The sequence below is a fragment of the Diabrotica undecimpunctata genome, chromosome 9, assembly GCF_040954645.1.
Source record: "Diabrotica undecimpunctata isolate CICGRU chromosome 9, icDiaUnde3, whole genome shotgun sequence".
NCBI lineage: Eukaryota > Metazoa > Arthropoda > Insecta > Coleoptera > Chrysomelidae > Diabrotica > Diabrotica undecimpunctata.
Window position 1 is genome coordinate 38089374 of NC_092811.1, and position 22757 is coordinate 38112130.

Below are 22757 nucleotides of genomic sequence, written 5' to 3' on the forward strand. Positions count from 1 at the left end.
AGAGGAATAAATTGAAACAAACAACACTGGATTTAATGGAAGAAAGAAGAAGAACATCGAAATAATCACCAGATTATAAGGCTATCAACAATAAAGTTAAAAGAGGATAAGGTCAGACTTGCGAGCCTATTAAACAAAACAAATATTGCAAACCATCGAAAACAATAGAAACATGAGAGTATTGAAATCAAATTTAACTAAAGGAAAATCAAAGATAACTAAAATCAAAAAACCAACAGGGGAATACGGTGACGGAAAAAACTCAAAGAATCAAAGAAATACAAACGTTCTATGATAATCTGTATACATCTACTATACAGAACCCCGGAACAGACCATAGAACAATTCTAAACGTGGGCTTGGAAATTCTTCCTAAAATAACTTCTTCGGAAATTAGACATGCTTTACAGCAAATGAAAAATAAAAAAGCTCCTAGTGAGGATCGTATAACGTCTGAAATGTTAAAAATGGGCGGCAACATCGTTGTAGGAGTTATAAAAATTGTATTAAATAAATATCTAACAAAAAAAAATAACTAATCTATGGAAAAACACCGAAATAATACTTTTACACAAGAAAGGAGACACTACTAATATTGAAAACTACAGACCTATAAGTTTGTTGTCACACTTATACAAATTGCTAACAAGAATAATAACCAGCCACGTAACACAAAAACTTGATTTATATCAACCGGTTGAACAGGCGGGATTTAGAAAAGGGTTTGGTACTAACGGATCACTTACAAACCATCAGAACACTGGTAGAAAAAAACCGCAGAATATAATGTACCTCTACATATGGCATTTATTGACTTTCACAAGGCTTTCGATAGCATTGAAACTTGGTCCTATTTGTCAGCCCTGAGGGATGCTCGAATAGACTCACGGTACACTACACTTATTAAAAACATTTATGAACAGGCCACATTCCACATCAAAATCAATGAAGATGAAAAAACTGAAAAAAAATCGGTTGCCTGTAAAGTCGGTTTTACGGGCGAATATTTTACGTGACAACGTCTTTTTCTCGGTAGAATATTTATTGATGTGAATATTATTAAATTGCACAATAGGAACAAGGAATTGAATGAAAATAAGAATTGCACAAATTTTAACTATAGAAATATATTTTGTTTACTAAAACATTGTACATGTAAACTTAAACTTAACTAATTTCTATTTGAGTGATTTTGTTGAGGATAGGACGATGATAGGAGAAATAACATCGCACCAGCGGACCGATCATGTTTGAGTGGGAGAGAGACGCAAGGCATTCGCCGGTCCGGCGGGCCTCTCTCTCGTTCGGTGACTCATCGTAACAGACGTGAGCGGGCGTTACACTTTTTCATGAGTGACTCCGAGCCACAACCTAATTTAAGACGTTGTCACGTCAAAATGCGTCTTGGTAAAGGTATTAGACAAGTTGATACTATTTCACCAAAGCTTTTTACCTTAGCATTGGAAAATGTATTGAAACAGCTCGACTGGGAGCAAAAAGGTCTAAACATTGATGGTGTACGTTTGAGTCATTTGAGGTTTGCGGACGACATAGTATTATTTAGTACAGAGATCAAGGAACTGGAGCAAATGCTCAAGGAATTAAATCAGCAGTCAAATAAAATTGGTCTTAAAATAAACCTTCAGAAAACAAAAATAATGAATAATCTACAAACTAATATTGTTATTGACAACGTCAGTCTTGAAAATGTAGACCACTATATATATCTTGGACATACCATTAAAATCGACAAAGAAAACCAAATAGCCGAAATAAAAAGACGCATACAATTGTCTTGCGTAGCTTTTGCCAAGTTAAGCTTTATCTTGAAGAATAAAGATATACCAATGTGTCTAAAACGTAGAGTTTATGACAAATGTATCTTGCCTGTAACTACATATGGACTGGAGACGATGGCCTTTACAAATAAAACCTTAGAGCAGCTCAGTACAACCCAAAGAGCGATGGAGAGGGCCATGCTAGGGATTAGTTTGAGAGACAGGATTCGAAATATCGACATTCGGGAAAGAACAAAGATTACTGATGTCGCAGAACGTATAGCAAGGCTTAAGTGGCAATGAGTCAGACATATTGCCCGAGATAATCCCGAAAAATGGACACAGAGATTAACAAACTGGAGACCAAGAGAGAACAGGCGAGGAGTAGGCAGACCACAGAAGAGGTGGACAGATGATATCAAACAAGTCGCGGGCAAGCAGTGGATGAGAAATGCCAAGAGTAGAAATCAATGGAAGCAAATGGAAGAGGCCTATGTCCAGCAGTGGATGAATACAGGCTGAAGAAGAAGAAGAAAACAAAAAGGACGGCTTCAAGAAACTCTTTGCTGTTTAAGGGTTTTGATCTTTTTAATAAGCTTCATCAAACAGTTAAAAGTTGTTCATCTGTACAAATGTTTAAAAGCAAATTAATGGACCATATCAAAAGCACCAATAATTAAGTATACTCGTTTTCATCCTTCTTGGCGTGTGCCTGAAATAAGCTACTACGGAATTTTTAATATTCGTCTCTCTCTGATACACAGATGCATAATTCAATTGTGCTAGTCACGTTCGTCATGGTAAAGTGCGATGAGAAGGGAATGAAGAGACCACTCACGTCTCCCAGTATTGTAGCAATAACACCAATGCGTTTGGCCGATACGGTGTCGGTGATAAGTTCGGCCTCTTTACGAATACAGATAGCTGGCAGTGACGTGTTTTTTTTATTATAACATGTTACCCTGATCTGTGCAGGTTTGAAGTAGCTGATGAAATAGTTTTTATAAGTAAACAAGTTTTTAATTAATTAATAGTTTGAGCTCTTACTGTGTGGAATTCCATTACATAAAATAATACTCTCGACACCTTAAAAATTCCAGTTTATTATAAATTATCTCTCTCTTCCGATACCCATTGCAATAATGACTTGTGGCATTGTTCTTGAATGAGCTGGCTAATAGGTTTATAATTGTAGCAATTACCATTGATATTTTATGTTGTTTTAGTCGATTTTAGTCAGTCATTGTTGGAATTTGTTCCGAACAGTTTTACTGATTATTTTTTGTTATTGAGAAATGTCATTTATTGGAGTATTTTAAAAAAGAAAAAGAAAACAACGGACCTTTGCTTTCGTTATCATCGGTACATGAACGAGTAGCGGACGCTTTGAAAATCAGTCTTCGCACAGTGACAAGAATAAAGAGTGAATACGAGACAGGGGCAGCTCTTACTACACCAGGAGAGTCACGTAATGTACAAAAAAAAAGACTAATGATGTCAGCGATACTATAAAAGGAAAGATTAGAAATGTACTGTATGGCATGAAAGCAAAAGGAGAGCACGTTACAATTAAAGTTCTAAATACACAATTAAGAAACAAGCAACTCTATGACGGTTCTGATACAAGTTTGTGGCGTCTTATGAAAAATTGTGGGTTTTTATACAAACTAGAAAATAGTAGACGAGTGCTATGTGAGAAACCATGTATTGTCTCCAAACGACTATATTTTTCGAGGCATTATATGAGAATTTTTTTAAGTCCAAACCCACTTCAGTTCGTTTTTTTTTTAGATGAAACATGGATATTCCTAAAAGGGGCATATAAACGTACTTGGCAAGATGACTGTGTGAAAAGCATCAGAAAAGGACACGAAAATACAGGTAAACGCTTTGTTGTTTTACATGCCGGAAGTAGGCAAGGATTTGTTAAAGATGCTGGATTACTGTTTTCTACGAAATCGAAGAGTGCAGACTATCACGATTTTATGGATAAAGAGTCTTTTAAAAAGTGGGTCTCCGAAAAGCTGATACCAATGTTGGAGGAACCATCTCTAATTATTATGGATAATGCCTCATACCATAGCTCTTTAATAGAAAAGTTACCGAATGCCAGTTGGAAAAAATCGGACTTACAAGAATGGTTACGAGCGAAAAAAATAATTTTTGACAACGATTCGGGCAAGACAGAGCTATTGAGTCTTTGTCGCCAGAATAAACCACAAAATACCAGGTACGTTATAGACGAGCTACTCCAAGAACATGGGCATCAGGTTTTGAGATTGCCTCCACATCACTGTCAATATAATCCGATTGAGTTGGTCTGGGGCATTTCTAAATAATACTATGATCGTCATATTGGAGAACATGGACGTGGAGATGAAACAGTGAAAAAAGTTTGGGGCGATGCATTAGCTGAGGCAACACCTGCAGTGTGGGCGAGTTGTGTTAACCATACTGAAAAAATAATTCAGGACGACTGGGCAAATATGGTCACATATGATGAAAATGAAAGTAGGATTATCATCGATTTGGCGGAAGATTCCAATGATGAAGACAGTTCCAGTGAAGACGCTGACTGATTAGCTAATTAATCAAGGTCAGTACGCTGTAACAGTTCAGAATTAGCTACAGTGCTTAAAACTTAAAAAATCTGTATCATTTTTTAATTAAAGTGGGTTAAATAATTAACACTTTTTTGGGTATATTTCAAAATCCTTTTAAAATGTACTTTTCGTTATATCCTGTCCTATTGTACTGCAAGCTAGAAAAATACTTCTTCGCAATTTATACGTATATTCCGTTATTAGAAATTTAATGAAAAATGATTTATAATTTTCTTTTATAACTATTATTTCGTTTGACATGCTACATTTTGCTCCGCCACTGGAGGAGGTAAACGAATCGAGCTTAGACAAGGAAAGACAGATGAAACAACTTATTGCAAGTGTTTTTACACGCACACGCCAAGAAAGATGAAAACGATAATAGTTGTTTTTTAGTCGTGTTGGATGTTGTTATGTGTATGTTTTTATATTATTGTTTTATATTTTTAATAAGTGTAGGTACTATATTTTAAGTGTAATTGTTATTTTTATCTTATTCTTATTTTTATCTTATATCTTTCCGGGTAAAAAACAATATATTTTTGTTGTTTTAAATAATTGCATTAAAATCTTAAATTTCTTATTCTAACTTTCAGCTAGATGAAAACTACTACACTTGTGCCTGGTCACACGATGAGGATCTAGGAAAACCACTTTTAGCAGTTGCGGGGTCTAGAGGTGTCATTAGAATTTTAAACCCAATTACTATGAGTTGTATCAGACACTACATAGGTCACGGACATGCTATAAATGAACTCAAATTCCATCCAAAGGATCCGAATCTGCTACTTTCAGTATCCAAAGATCATTCGTTGAGATTGTGGAACATTAAGTCTGATGTTTGTATTGCCATCTTTGGTGGTGTGGAAGGACACAGGGATGAAGTTTTAAGTGCAGTAAGTATATAAGGTTATTTTATATCAACTAGAGCAGGGGTGTCCAAACTGTGTTCCAAACAGCGCGGGATAAGTCGAAAATTAAATTAAATTTAGGTAGTCTTTCTAAAATTCTAAATTAACCATGATGTTTAGACAATTAAAAAAACCACTGTAACATCTGACTTTACACATAAATTTGAAATCGAATGCTTGAAAGAATGGAATGTCTGCCTCCCTCCTTCCCACCCCCCACCAGACTTAGGCCAGCTAACCGCAGCTAACCAATTGTGACTCAGTGTTTTAGATACCTCGGTCTAGCCTGCACGTAGTTTTGCATTATAAAAGCGTACGTTTTGTGAAATTTTAATTGTCGTAGTTGTCTTTCATTGATTTCGTTGATTTGAGTGAGAGAAGTTATTGTAGTCAAGCTCAGTAAAGAAACGCAAGTTTAACGATGATTATATCAAATATGGGTTTATTTGTATGCGTAAAGATAATGTCGAACATCCTCAGTGTGTAATTTCCTATGAAGTACTAAGCAATGATGCAATGAGACCTAATCGTCTTGAGAGACATTTGTAATCCAAACATAACTCTTTTAAGGACAAACCAAAGGAATTTTTTGCTACAAAATCTGAAAATTTCAAAAGGCATGAAGTTGGATAGTACTGGTTCTACGGCTCAGTCATCTGAAAAAGTGCTTGAAGCTTCATATAAGCTATCACTTCTGACTGCTAAAGAAAAGAAGAGCCATATTATTGGAGAGACGCTTGTTACATCGCGTTTGTTAAAGGCAGCTGATAGTATTCTTGGTAGTTGATCTAGTGAAACAATCGCCATTTTTTGCTATTCAGCTAGACGAGAGTACAGACATTGCACAATATTCTCAGTTAATTGTTTATGTTCGGTATATTGAAAACGAAAGAATGAAAGACGAGCTACTCTTTTCTACAGAGTTGGAGACCACGACAAAAGCTATTGATGTTATGAAAGCAGTATCAGACTTTTTTGACAAACATGAAATTTCTTGACAAAAACTAATTGGTGTAGGTACGGATAGCGCCTTCAATGCTTGGTTCTTGCTCAGGATTTGTACAATTAGTAAGAGAGGAAAATGCTGATGTGACTGGGATACATTGTGTTATACATCGACAAGCCTTGGCAGCAAAAACTCTTTCAAATGAACCGAATGCTGTCTTAAAGTTGTGTATTAAAGTAGTGAATTACATAAAAAACAGTGCGTTGAATACTCGACTGTTTAAAACTCTCTGTGAAGAATTAGGGAATGATCACAAAACACTGCTATTTCATACATAAGTACGATTGCTCTCAAAAGGAAACCTGTTGGCTAGATTATTTGACCTTTGAGATGAAGTAATCACCTTCTTTGAACAGCAAAAGCAAAATGAACTAAGCGTGGCCTTCAAAAAACATTGTACTCAAGTAATATTGGTTTATTTGTCAGACATCTTTGACTCGTAGAACAACCTTAACCTAAAACTGTAGGGTGGAGACTCAAATATAGTTACTCATCGTGATGCGATCAAGATGTATATTGAGAAATTGAAATCAGCAAACCCCTGCAATTATTTGAATTTCCTAAAGTAGAGTCAATCTCAGAAGAAACACGCTTCAAGGACATTTATGAAGGATAAAGTTTGAAAATCCAAATATCAAACCATTTATAGAGCCTAATTGAAGAGTTCCAGAAATACTTCCCAAACACTTGCGACGAAAGTATTTTCAGAATGTCAATTGACCCATTCCATGTCAACATAGACTCCCTGCCTGAAACATGATTCCTCTGCCAAATACAACTTTGATATAATGGACAAACCTTCATTTTGGTTAAAATATTTCAAAGTGTATCCTAGTGTATCACGGGAAAATCTTCGTTTATATTTGCCTTTTTCAAGCACCTATTTGTGCGAAAAAGCATTTGCAACACTTGTGGCAAATAAAACAAAGTATCGGAATAAACTTGATGCTGCTAGTAAAATAAAAACTGATATTATTGTATTTTATGGCAGCATAAATAAATGTTTCGTTTTCTATGTAATACTTATTTGTTTTTATTTGTTTTTTCTAGGCCCATACAATTTATTGTTTAGGGGTGGGGGGCGCGAGACACTTTCATTTTAACCAAAGAGGGTGTGGTACAAAAAAGTTTGGAAACCATTAAACTAGAGTCACTATTAAATCCCTCTTTTGGTGAATTATCGTATGCTGAGGTGGTTTAGTTATCTTTTTCTATATCCCTCTTTATTTGTTGGTTACAATTTGTTGTGTGTTATACTGCTCCAATAAGACTTCGAGGTTGGAAGAAAATCGTTGAACTTAATATCTATTAAATGATTTCATTCTGTTGGCGCTTGTCAATTCTGGTTTCCTTAGACTTAAACTAGGGTTTCTTCTAAGGAAACCATACATCCAGTCTACACCAACGAGTTTAGTTACCATATTAAATATATGCTTAATTTTATTTTTTTCTGCGTATTTATAAACCACACGCCTTAGTTTAGTTGGGTGAATCCCATAAAATAGTTTTGACAAAAGTCAAACTTGGTTTGCAATTTCCGTTTCTTCATGTTTTGTAAATGTTTGGTCCTAATCTAGCGAGAGTGCATACGCCAGTTCGTTTTCTATCTCTGATTGAACTATAAGGAACACCATATCTCTTGCTATAATAGAAGCAACAGTAAAAATGCAGTGCAAGTAAGATAGACAAGGTATTTCTTACGGGAGAACGGCCGACCACTTTGCCGGTTTGCCCCAAGCGGCGCTTTAGGACCAGATTTAAGAATCAGCACCGGAATATACGCGTACACAACAATTGCCTACGATTGTATAAAAGACTATCATTATTGTTTCAACTAAAACATGATTCAATCATCGATGTATAAATAAGAGAGTTATATTATCGAACTAAAGAATAACATGAAGAAAAATACTATAAAAAAAGTAGAATATATCAAAAACTCATTGTCGATAGCTTACCTATATTTATCAATTTTCAATAATTTCTATTTCTTTAGAAATAAAGATCATTAAAAACTCATTAGGAGAAGGGAATCAGTTTTAATCCCAATTGTCAACGCAGAGCAAAGCAAACATGTTTCTTTGTCGATTTGGTACTGGCCATTAGATCAAAACCTTGTTGGCAAAAACTGTGAAAGCTCAGTTCTATTTCATTTTCGCAAGCGGATGAAAGTACCTGTATCATGGAGCCGTTGCCAGTATCTGTCGTGAATTTCAAACAAGGTATGACTCTTAGTGTGCAAGTAAAACGTATGGTGTTAAATGTATTGAACTATCATCTGAACTTAAAAAATGGTGACAGCTTTTGCCTATTACTATGGAAAAGGTTTAGAAAATGTGCGGTGTGAGTGTTGGCAAAATTTATGACATCCGCGAAGAGGTCCAGCAAGGCGAACTGAAACCGGTACAAAAAAGGAAGAATAATAGTTTCCAGTCCAATTCACGTGAGAATACTTACGATGAGGGAGTGAAATCTCGAATAAGGAAAATTGTCTATTATTATTATTTTTTTTTGGAAAACACACCACCAACCGTCGACAGTATAATGAACAAAGTGAAAGATGATGAGGACCTACCAGCTTTTTCAAAAACCACATTTTGTAGGCTACTAAATGACATGAGTTTTGATTATGGTAAAGAGGTCGAGATTTGATAATGATGGAAAGAAAAGATATCATATCCTGTAAACACAAGTACCTCAGACAAATAAAAAAATTGACGAAGAAGGATAATGTAAACCTTGTTTATACCGATAAGTCTTGGACCAACGTCGGTGCATCAGTCCACGAATGCGTTCATAAAAGGGCTCTCTACTGGACTGAAAGCTCCAACCCAAAGAGTCATTGGTTTATTCTTCTTCATGCTGGTTTTGTGGCATGAGCCGAATTAACTGTCTTGGTCAAGAAGGGAACCACTGATTACCACGACAAAATGGACGGGAATCTATATGAAGAATAGTTTGAGAAGACGTTAATTCCAAACTTGCAGAAAGACAAAGAAAACGTTGTCGTTTTGGATAACGAAACGAAAATTTGATTTCCCGAAAAAATTGTGGAACAAAAGGCAAATCAAGGATTGGCTTGCGGAAAAATTTGGCGTTAAGATTTTGAGACTGCCGCCTTACCATTGCGAGCTGAACCCGATTGAGGTGGCGTGAAGTCACGTGAAAAGGTATGTGGTAATGTACGTGTAGTGGGTATGCCTTAGGAAAGCATACCTTATAAAATGCTACAATAACCCAAGGAAAGTATTGTGACATGGCGAGTATTGCCGCCATTAAATAAGCATAGCCTAGTTCCCCTTTCCTGGAAACGGAAGCAGCGTTTTCAGTACCAAGTTGTGGCGAATAGGAATGGATCCTGGACCGGATCATCATTGGACACTAGGAGGCACGACTGAAGCAGTTTTAATGGCTCCTACACTGCGATGAGAAAAGCAAGGGGAAACTACCTCATTAAACATCCCTAGTCCCTTAGCATGGCAAGTATCAGTATTAATACGTCACAGTTTACTGACCATGGTTCTCGGATACCAAGGTCCGGCAGGGGGAGATATAACAAGGATAACAGGGCTCCCCAGGTCGTCAACCAAAGAAATCCCTGTTCTTTAAAAGCCGACAGATCAACAATTACGATCGCTACGTGGAATCTGAGAACAATGTACGAGGAGGGCAAGACACACAATGTAATTAAGGAAATGAATAGACTTGCTATCGATATAATGGGTGTAAGTGAATTGCGCTGGACTGGATCTGGATAGTGCACAGTACATGACCACCAGATTTATTACTCCGGAAATAGCGAAGACCTACATATTAACGGAGTTGGTATCATAGTGAATAAGAACATCTCTAAATACGTCAAAAACTTCGTCCCAATCTCAGAGAGAATACTCCTTATTCAGTTTAACACCTTCCCTGTTAAGACCAACATAATCCAGGTATATTCACCTACTGCAGACAAATCAGACGAAGAGATCGAAACTTTCTATTCGGAACTAATGAGTGTGCTGAAAAAACTTCACAAAAACGAAATAAAAATGTTTATAGGAGACTTAAATGCCAAAGTGGGAAAGGGTAGATGTGGAGAAACCGTAGGACCGTTTGAACTGGGGGAACGAAACGAACGCGGAGATCGCCTAATCACCTTCGCTGTGGAAGAACAACTGGTAATCACCAACACTTTCTTTAAACTACCAGGTATTAGTTTATATACGTGGAGATCACTTCAAGACACCCCAGATCACATCATCAGAAACCAAATTGATTACATTGTAGTGAATAAAAGATTCAGAAACGCAATAACATCAGCCTAAACATATCCTGGTGCTGATATCGGGTCGGACCATAACCCACTGGTAGTTAACATCAGACTAAAGCTGAAGAAGATAGAGAGTGCAAAAGCAAGAAAATACGATTTAGGACCATTAAAAATGAAGACACCAGGCACCAGATACAAACCTATATAGAAAATGAATTAAAAAATACAGACAAAGCTAATGAACCAGATAAAGAAATGGCAAAACTACAACAAATTAACCAGACAATCCCTGATAAATCTTCGCCCAACAACGGTTAAAAAGAAGAGTGGATTACTGATAAAATCCTAAATATGATGGAGAATAGAAGAACTAAAAACAGAGACATGTGAGAGTATAAACGAATTGACAAAGAAATAAGAAAAACTATTAGAGAAACCAAAAACAAATGGTTGGAAGATCAATGCAGAGAAATAGAATCATTGGAAAGTAGACACGATTCGTTTAATCTCCACAAGAAGGTAAAAGAGACAGCAGAAATGTACAAACCCAAGAGATCAGGACATATGACTGATGATCATGGCGACCCGGTAATAGACATTGAACAAACAAAGAATATATGGAAGACATTCGATGACGACAGAGATAATAACCAGATAATTATGGAATACGACACAGGACCACCAATCGCTCAAGACGAAGTCAAAGCCGCAATTAAAGCAACCAAACAGGCAAAGCACCAGGGCCCGACAACTTTCATTCGGAATTTCTAAAAATCATGGGACACGAAGGAGTAAAATGGCTTACGACAACATTCAATAAAATCTAGGACTCGGGAAAAATCCCAGAGAGGATAAAATCTACATTTATTGCTATACCTAAAAAACCTAATGCAAAAAAATGCGAAGAGCATCGTATTATCAGTCTAATGAGCCACATTCTTAAGACCTTCTTAAAGATAATACACAGAAAAATTTATCAGAAATGCGAGTCACAGATCTCACGAATGCAGTTTGGATTCAGGGATGCGTTAGGTACAAGAGAAGCCTTGTTCGCGGTTCAGGTATTATTTCAAAGGTGCAGAGACGTCAACTGCGATATTTATGTATGCTTTATCGACTACCAGAAAGGTTTTGACAGAATCAAGCACGATAAGCTCATGGCATATCCTAAAGGCAACTGTTCTGGATAACAAAGACCTTCGAGTAATCAAGAACATATACTACATCCAATCAGCAACCATTCGGGTGAAAGACCAACTAACAGAAGAAGTTGCAATAAAGAGAGAAGTACGACAGGGCTGCATACTCTCTCCCCTATTATTTAACGTCTATAATAACGAAGCGCGTACGTTGAAAACGTTCTGAAAATTTATAAATTTATTTTAGATAATTTTAAAGTTTGTAGAATTTTACAAAGGAAGCTTTTACTTCATTATAAGTTTTTGTTGATAGTAATTATATATTGTATAATATTTAATATACAATTTTTGACACTTCACTACAAGTGAATTCGCCTTATGAACTTTCGGTACTCCATAAAAAGATGTCTTGTTGTAATGAGGTGTAATTCATCTTCTTTGATTTTGAGAATGATTTCCGAAGTGGGAATCGAAACTTCAAAAATAAACTTCTTTTAAACTTAAATTTTGGCTTATTCCCAATAAAAATAGTAAAAATTATTGTAATATATAATTTTCTCATTTGTTCAGAAATAATACACAAATTTAATTATTTATTTTTTAGGATTTTGATCTGAACGGTAATAGGATTATGTCTTGTGGTATGGACCATTCTTTAAAGCTATGGCGACTGGATAAGGAAACAATGAAAGACACTATAAAGAATTCTTACGCATGGAATGCTTCTCGAAATACCAGGCCGTTTGAATGTTTAAAGGAAAATTTTCCAGATTTTTCAACCAGAGACATACATAGGTACTGTATTATTGTTACAAGTTTTGTTGAATGTTATTGGTTATAAAGCTTTTCCGTCTGACCACCTGTCAGCACCTCATGTATTAGATAATCTTGTGTGTGTGTGTGTGTGTGTGTGTGTGTGTGTGTGTGTGTGTGTGTGTGTGTGTGTGTGTGTGTGTGTGTGTGTGTGTGTGTGTGTGTGTGCGCGCTTGTGTGTGCGCTTGTGTGTGTGTGTGTGTGTGTGTGTGTGAAAGATATGGCATGGAAACAAGTCCATCAGCCACGATGAACAACCGAGTTGTTCCAAGAGATGACAGCAAAATGTTAACGTCAGAAGAGAAGGTAGTAATACGCTATGAAGGAATTGAATTGCATGATGCAGAAAAATGGCATCAAATATTAGCCAAGCGGTCGATATTTGTAGCAGTTTAACAAAAGTATCCATTAGCTGTATTTATCATGTGCCTAAAAATACATCGGAAAATAAAAAGCAAATAAACCGTAAAACTAGAGGTAGAAAAAACATTGTTTTGGATGACGAGACAAGACATTTTATTTTCGGAGTAAAATTTCAACACTGAAAAAATTTCCCAAGGGCTCGAAAACAATTAGTTTTTACCCAAGATATCTCGTAGAGAATTAGTCAGAACTATGGGCGAAATGAACTTTCGGTATGTAAAATCAGAAAAAGTGTGTTATTAGAAAAAAAAAAAGAAATTATTGTGTGGAGAACAAAATATTTTAAAGAAATACGCACACTTCGCAGCATTGAACGGAAAACATATTATTTGGATGAAACCTGGATTAACGAAGGTCATACAGTTGGAAAAGATTGGCAAGATTTAAATGTCAAAGGTAAACGCGAAGCATTTATAGAAGGCTGCTTTACAGGATTAAAAGCTCCATCAGAAAGGGACGACGTTTAATCATTATCCATATAGGAAGTGATACAGAGTTCCTTGATGATGTTTGGCTTCAATATGAGTCAAAAAAAACCAGATTATCATGAAAAAATGACTTCCGAAGTATTTGAGCGCTGGTTTAAGAGAATCTTAACAATATTAGAACCTGGTCAGGTCACGCCAATAGACGTTTTAGCGTAACTTCCGCGACAGCCGGGTAGCATCAATAAGCTTTCTGCAAATTTATTGTTTTTTTATAGCTTTTTGTAACAATAAAATACTGAAAACTTTGTTTTCGAAACTTCCACAAAATTTATTATAAAATCTTATCACTACAGCTGTTTCGGCAGAGTACCTTTCTCAAGTGATCTATTTTTGGTATGCATTTACACATTATAGTCTTTAACCAAATAGGTTGAGGAGGGGGGAACTGTTTGTCTTAAGTTGGTTAAAGACTATAAAGTGGTTTCGTTAAAAACTATAAAGTGTAAATGCATACCAAAAATAGATCACTTGAGAAAGGTACTCTGCCGAAACAGCTGTAGTGATAAGATTTTATAATAAATTTTGTGGAAGTTTCGAAAACAAAGTTTTCAGTGTTTTATTGTTACATAAAATGAATTTCCATCAAGTAACGGTCGAATCCATCAATTAAAGCTTTTTGCTTATGGCATTCTGTATTTTTAGGGGAATGTAGGGAATAAGCCACAAAATATATTCAAATGTTTAATTTACTGACGTTTCGATCTCTATTCCAGAAACCGTTTTTAAAGTTAGAAAAAAAAAGAAAATAAATAATATAAGATTATGTAAATAATATTATATAAATATATCATAATAAACAAATAAAATAAATGTAACTATCGTGTATATCTTTGAAAACGGTCTTTGGATATAGAGATCGAAACGTTAGTAAAAACCTGTAAATAAATTTATATTATGGCCTATTTTGAACAAATAATATTTAAAAAATATAATATAATTAACATTGAAATAAAAGTGAGTGTACGCCACTGGATTTTCATACGGCTTTCCCCACTTCTCTGCCTTTTAAAAGGTATGGTGTACATGTATTATAATTTGTTACTATCAAACAAATTTTGGACTCTCAGTAAATGCTTCTGCGAGTTCCCAATAGTTAAGTTTTGGTTTGTTAAGTCTTCTTTGACAATATGATTATCTTATGGTGCGTATAAGCATCATAAGTATATTGAATGGAGTATATACAGATATTGTCTGCATATTGGATATATTTGATGGAATTAGAGAAAAGTGAATGAATATTGGCAAAATATGTATTAAATAATGAAGGACTAAGTACCGATCCCTGAGGCAACACATGATAAACAATTCTTGGACCGTACAGTACATTTCTATGGTCTTTGATGTATATACATCGAGAGAAATATAATTGTAATATATTTAGAGCAGTTATTTCACTCAAACCAATATCAACCATTTTTTTGTTTAAGTTTATTTAGGTTAATAGAGTCGTAAGCCCCATTTATATCAAGAAATATACAAACAAGATATTTATTAGAAGAGAACGTTATTTGAATGTCATTAACTAAATATGTTACTGCATCCAACGTACCATATCCCCTCTTAAACCCATATTGAGTAGTATATACATAATAGAGTATTGCACTCGAGATACCGCTCTAGCCTTGTTTTTATCAATATTTCAAACGTTTTAGTTATACACGATAGTAAAGATATTAGGCGAGCGGTTTACCCCTATAAGCAGAGCATCAACCGACTAAAATTCTTTTTGCATTTCTAATGCACCAAACCTTTTTTATTCGATTCTATATATTTTTCCAAGATGAAATGTATTTTTTTTAAATTTTTACAAGTGGGCCGGCAATTGTTATTAACAAATAACTTATACAAAAAAGCAATTTCTTCGAATTGTTTCGAAATCAATTTTTTTAGGTGTATCTCATCAAAATAAACACTTTTTCTCTCCTGATAATTTTTCAAAAAATGCTTCCTTTTCGAGTTATTTGCATTTTTTTGTTGAAAAAATGCCTTAATTAGTGATTTTTGGGATTTTTTTTCTAAAAAACTACTAAATGAATTGCAATTTTACAAATAGCTTTATAATCTTTAAACCGTCGAGTACAAGTTAAAATATTTTGACAAGGATAAATGGTTTCTATCTCGCTAAAAACGTGGACCCAAATATTTCGAATATGCCTTTCGAGAGTATCCCGCTAAGCGTGTACAGCGGTTGAGGTGCTGTAGGCGCTCGAATCTTTTCGACTTTTTTAATAATGTAATATATATATATATATATATATATATATATATATATATATATATATATATATATATATATATGAAAAATAAGTTTAAAAAATATCATGAATCCATAAATGAATTAAGATATAATATTGCATTAAAAAAATGCATCTAATGAAAAATTACCACCTTCGAAACCAGCATTATTACAACATTACTTAAGAGCAAAGTGGCAAATAAATGAATGGATTCAAGCAAAAAACAATATTATTTCATCTCTTGATCCATTAACCCATGGTTGGACAATGAAAAATAATTGTTTCGATTTTAATTATTTTGAAGGCGAAACTAGTTTAGATATGTTACAAAAGTATTTCTGCTCATGTACCGGAAAATGTTTTACGAAAAATTGTAATTGTATTTCCTATAATTTAGAATGCTGCGCAGTATGTGCATGTACACCAGAGAATTGTAAAAATGTTAAAGACGACTCTATTGAAGACAATGAAATCAGCTTATTAGATGGAAATCCTGTTGCTGTTGACGAAAATTTTCAAATTATTGACAATGAATAATATTATATTTTAATTTTATTATATTTTTCAATGAAAATTAATTATATATTGCTTAATGTATTTCACTGTAATAAAACATTCAATAATATAGTCACCACGTATATTAAAAGAAAAATTACATTATTATAGCATTGTAAAAAATTAATTTTAATTGTTTTAATTATAATATGTCTATATAAAAATAATTAGAAATATCTTTTTTTTTTAATAAATTGTACGTAATATTTGTATTGAATTAATTTTTTAAATTTAAACAAATATTTCTACGCGCCGCACGCCTGTATCGCCGCAACCGCTATACACACTTAGCGGTAGACTGCGAGAAAGGCATATTCGAAATATTTGGGTCCACGTTTTTAGCAAGATAGACAAAAATTATCCTTGTCAAAATATTCTAACTTGTACTCGACGGTTTAAAGATTAAAAAGCTATTTGTAGAATTGCAATTCATTTAGTAGTTTTTTAGAAAAAAATCCCAAAAATCACTAATTAAGGCATTTTTTCAACAAAAAAATGCAAATAACTCGAAAAGGAAGCATTTTTCGAAAAATTATCAAGAGAGAAAAAGTGTTTATTTTGATGAGACACACCTAAAAAAATTGATTCCGAAGCAATTCGGTGAAATTGATTTTTTGTATAAGTTATTTGTTAATAACAATTGCTGGCCCACTTGTAAAAATTAAAAAAAAATACATTTCATCTTGGAAAAATATATAGAATCGAATAAAAAAGGTTTGGTGCATTAGAAATGCAAAAAGAATTTTAGTCGGTATATTCTGTTTCTAAGCGTCTTTTGAGGGGTAAACCGCTCGCCTATATAGGACGATAGGAAGAAGGTAAATTTCTATCTTTATTAGGTTTTAATATTAAAGAAATGGTGACTTGTTTAAACTGTTCAATATATTTTGCATTTACCCACCAATCGTTGTATATTTTTAATATATATTCGAGAGCAACCTCGGGTAGATTTTTAATGATATCGTATATAATAAAATCATCTCCAGGGGCAGTACATCTAGAGGTGTTAATTGCAAGTTTTAGTTCGTCAATGCTGAAATGCATATCCATATAGTGATTTACAGTATTGAGTTTAGATCCTTTAAGCATATTTGGTACAAAGCTAGGTGCTACAATATCAAAAATTTGGTTTATTAGTTCTTCAGAGATCACCTGTTTTTTGAAAGTTGAATTTTTGTTAGATATTTTTTTTATAAAGCTCCAAATTTTTGAGATTTTGGTATTTTTATTTAATTTATTAATCAAATTCTTCCAACATAGCTGCTGCTTTTGCTTGAAAATCAATTTAGCTTTGGCTTGACTATGTTTAAATTTGAGATAATTTTCAAAGTTCGTGTTGTTTTTATATATATTATAGGCCTCTTTTCTGTTTTTAACAATTATAGTACATACATTCATTGTCCCACCAGATGGGATTTGATGTTTTTTTTACAACTATTTAACCAAGATTTGATTGACTTCAAGGTTGGGTCATTTATTGAATTCATTAAGAATTCATTAAGAATTCGGTTTGAATGTTCTTACACAAAGATGCCTAGATGTTAATCAGGAAGTACATGCATGTTTTATCGATTTTGAAAAAGCATTTGACAGAGTACGCCATGATAAGCTAAAAGACATTCTTGAAAGAAAGGACATAGATAATAAAGATCTGCGAATAATTCTCAATCTATATTGGAATCAGAAAGCTAACATCAAAATAGAAAATGAGATATCACAAGCAATAGAAATACGTAGAGGAGTACGACAGGGATGCATTTTGTCACCGCTGCTATTTAATGTTTATAGTGAAAACATCTGCCAGGAAACCCTTTTGCAAGCAAACGAAGGAGTCGTAATCAATGGAGAGGTTGTAAATAATATTCGATACGCAGACGACACTGTACTAGTTGCAAGAATAGTAGAAGAATTACAACGATTACTTACAAATATAAATATTGCCTGCAACAATTATGGCATAAGTATCAATATCAAAAAAACTAAGTATATGGTCTTCAGTAAGAACATGACACAACCAACACATATTAGTATAAACGGCATTCAAACTGGAGATCAAAACAATGAAATAAAAAGACGTATCGAAATTGCCAGGGTCACTTTCATAAAGATGAGGAAATTCTTCTGCAACAGAGATATAAGCATCCCTCTCCGATTAAGAATGCTAAGGGACTACGTATTTAACACGCTATTATACGGTGTAGAGGCCTGGACTCTCAAGCAGAACAATATAAAAAATATTGAAAGTTTCGAGATGTGGTGCTACCGTCGAATGCTGAAGATAAGTTGGGTTGAAAGAGTTGCAAATTTTGAAGTAATTCGAAAGATAGGAAAAGACCCAGAAATTTTGTCAACGATCAAGCGAAGAAAACTCGAATATTTGGGTCACGTGATGAGAGGACATAAATACGCATTAACTCAAAACATAATGCAAGGAAAAATACAAGGAAACCGTAATCCAGGCCGTAGAAGAATGTCATGGCTGCGTAATTTGAGAGAGTGGTTTGGCTGTACCACTAATGAACTCTTTAGGTCAGCTGTAAACAAGGTCAGGATAGCCTTGATGATTTCCAATCTCCGATAGGAGTGGCACAAGAAGAAGAAGAAGAAGAATTCAAAGGAGTTATTGTGACTATAATTTTTATCAAGTTGTAATTCCATGAGGTTTCGTAACAGAATCCAGCTGAAGATTCAATCCATTTTCTGGCAGGTATGGTATTAGCGGGAGTTTATTCTCGAGATAGTGTGATACGAATAGGAGAATGATTAGATCCAAAGGTATCGCTAATAGGATTCCATTCTGAAAGGCTAACGAGACTTGAAGAAACTAAAGTGAGATCAATAATGGAAGGTCTTTCATTTGGTCTGCCTATTTTGGTCGGTCGTCCATCATTTAGTATTATCGATGGCATCTACCAATCGATTTCCGTGAGTGCTATCTAATATGGAACCCCAACGAGTATGATGACAATTAAAATCGCCACATATAACAACATCACCCTGCAGCTGTGAAAAAAGTTTAGTCTAGTCATTTTTAGTTACTTGTATTTTGGGAGGTTTGTAAATACAAACTAAGGAAATTTTAAGGTCATTGATATATGCTGCACACACTTCTATTTGAGAATGGAAATTTTTACGGATTGGAATTTTATTAAAAACTAGACAATCTTTTATAAGTATAGCAATGCCTCCGTATCCATCTGATCTATCTACACATATTATATTAAAACCTGGTAAATTGAATGTTCTATTTTGAGATGCCAAAGTTTCATTTAGAAATATTATGTCAAATTTAGCTGTTGATTTATTAAGAAAATTAGAGAAATTGGGTTTATTTTTATTAATTGAGTTACAATTTCATTAAATTATATTAATCATTTAATAATAATTATCGTCACTATCAGAATCATTTGGATTGTACCTAAAATTGTTCTTAATTCTCTTTGTGTCTCTTGTAGTATTTGTTGATTTGGGATTACTAAATTAAATTCTTTAAGATTTTCAAAAATATCTGGGAGTTTTTGTAAAATTTATATTTCTAATTTTTCTTTATATGATTGAAAAGATTCCCTGTGAGGATTAAAAATAATAGGATTTGAATTTATATTTTTAATTTTGAAAGGGGGGCATTTATTTACGAAAACGGGAGAGACTGATTTTCTATTTTTAGGTTGTTGGGTAGAGGGACGTGGTACCCAGTTTTTACTACTTTTGTTAGGATAGTCATTAGGGTTTGTATTACCATTTACTTCAGGAAAATTTTGGAGGCTATTTAAAATTTCCAATTTATTATTTGTAACAATTTTGGAGTAAGATGGATTCTTTATTAAAACATGGGCTTCCTTAAAAGATACATTTTTTTCAGACATAATCTTTTTAATCTTAAATTGTTCCTGATATTTTGGACATTCTTTTGATATAGATTTATGGTCATGTTTTTCACAATATACAGTGATGAGTGCCTTACCACCCGGCAAAATAGCGGAAAGGATAGAAGACAGATTAAGTTGTGAGATAGTACGAGATAAAACTAGTTCTTAGACGTGGCTGGCTATTTGACTTCAGTCATAATTATACGGATGACCTCGAAAATATTTTATTTTAATAATTTCTGCTGTTAGAATAAATTAATATATATTATAGTAAAAAACATTAAATAGTAGCGACTTTAAATTATAAATCTTTAAGTTTATTTAATAATAAAAATAACTCAACTGAAATATTTGACTAAACTAAAGGTAGGTATGTTCTGTCCGAAAACAATTATTGTATGTGGAATTGGTGTAATAGTTAGAGACGTGGTCTATTGACAAGAATAAAATTTTTGTTTTACTCGATCAAAATAATAAAAAATATGATACATATTAGGTAACAAGTTTTCGAAAAACTCATTATTTACAATTTATTCTTATTCCAATGTTATAAAATAAAAATACAAAATAATTCAAATTCAAATCCAGTTTTACAGTCTTCAGTTGTGAATGCAAAATAATCCGGTGAAGACTGTTTAATGTCAAATCCATCACTAAATTCTCAGTGTTAATATCAATTCCTCTGTACAGGTAATGATTTTCAAAACAATTGACAAGATTGAAATGGATGCGCGCTAACAGCTGCCTGCTTTACAGCTAACCAAATCATCAAGCCTTCAGCCATCAAATAATACCATATCGAGAAGTGTTTTTGCACGGTAAACAGAAACTTTTTATTGAAAAAACAATTCGTAAAAATGGTTTTAACGGTCGAGGAAAAAGTGCAAATTGTTGTCTGGCATGTGAATGGATTATCAGATAACATGATTAGACAACAATTTGTAAATATGTTTCCAAATAGGCCAGCTCCAGCATGATCAACAATTCAGTCCAGTGGCGCACCGATGGGGGGGTTTTAGGGGTTATAACCCCCTCAGGACCCTATTCCGACACTGTTACTTACACATTTTAAGGACTCAAAATGGAGGTAACCTCATAAAAACAATTTTGGTAACCAACCAAACCCCCCCCCCCCCCAGAGACAAATTCTAGGTGCGCTACTGATTCAGTCTATTATACGTAATTTTTTTACTTATGGATCCGTGTTCGCTCCAAGAGGAGTTCGTAGACGAAGGGAGGTAATTCCAGATTTGGAACTAAGGGACACTTTGATTTGTGCAAGTATTGAGCAAAATCCTACCCCATCAACTGCAATGGAAATGTCACATCAAGATGAACATTTTTTAGAGAACGTTTTGTTCACCGATGAATGTACGTTTTCATTGCATGGCCGTCACAATTCAATGAATGCTCGGTATTGGTCTCGAGGAAATCCTCGTCAGATTTATGTCGCTCGTACCCAGTGTCCTCGAAAAGTAAATGTTTGGAAGGCATAATAGGGAATCATGTCATTGGTCCATTTTTTATAGACGGTATGTTGACTGGGCGGAAATACTTGGAACTTCTGCAAAATCAAATTGTCCCAGCCCTTCGTAATTTACCAATACCTTTCGATTCCATATGGTTTCCACACGATGGTTGTCCTGCACATAATTCTCGCATTGTCAGTGAATATCTCAGTGCGACTTTTCCTAATCGATTGATTAGTGGCCACGGAGATATTTTTTGGCCTGCAATATCACCTGATCTTGCACCTTGTGATTTTTTTATGTGGGGATATATCAAGTCCAAACTATATGAAATTGAAGATGATAGGCCTAATTCTCTCCAAGAATTAAGAGAAAAGATCTCTGATTCAATGAGAGGTATTAGTCCAGAAACATTAACTAATGTTAGACGAAACTTTTATAATAGATTGGGTTATTGTTCTGCTGCTAATGGAGGCTTATTCGAACATTTTTTGTAAATACATTTCATTAGAATAAAATACGTTTATTTAGAATATTTTTATAGAATTTCTACCTATTTAAACATTTTTTGTAAGTACATTTATTTAGAACGTTCTTTTATGTTTTTACTTTATTTTCGAAAGTATGACATTGTTTTTCAATAAGATTTTCATGTTTTACTATAAACACTTCTAATAAAGACTGAAATAAATGTTTATTGATTTAAAGCAAAACGATATAATATCTGCATAATTTCAAATTTTAATTTTAAAAAAAGTAAAACCTTCATGTTGGATTCGAACCCTGAGCGCCTGGATGGGAACATTGTGCCTTGAACTCTGATCCATCAGACTTTTATAATTAATTAGTGACAGTTTGGGTTATTGTTCTGCTGCTAATCAAGGCTTATTTGAACATATTGTAAATACGTTTATTTAATTAACAATATTTTTTTTATTTTTGTAGAATTTTTACTTATTTAAACATTCTTTAAACGTTCTTTTAATTTTGAAGAATTTTTACTTTATTTTCGAAATTACGACGATACTGTTTTTTCAATAAGATATTTATGTTTAACTTTAAACACTTCTAATACTAGTAACGACTGACATAAATGTTTAGTGATTCAAAGCAAAACGATCTCTGCATAATTTCAAATTATTAAAAAAAAATCGTCTGCAACGTCTGTGTCGCAGTGTCGAATTCTTACCACTAATCCACGAAGGATT

General features: G+C 33.9%; 1 protein-coding gene across 1 annotated transcript in view; it reads left to right on the forward strand.

Annotated features, from left to right (window-relative positions):
- escl (embryonic ectoderm development protein escl) overlaps positions 1-22757 on the forward strand; it is a 32114-nt gene that overhangs the window by 3630 nt on the left and 5727 nt on the right. The window contains exons 4-5 of the mRNA XM_072543253.1: positions 4978-5277; positions 12300-12490. Of these exons, the coding sequence (XP_072399354.1) occupies positions 4978-5277; positions 12300-12490 (491 nt within the window). The remainder of the gene's footprint in view (positions 1-4977; positions 5278-12299; positions 12491-22757) is intronic.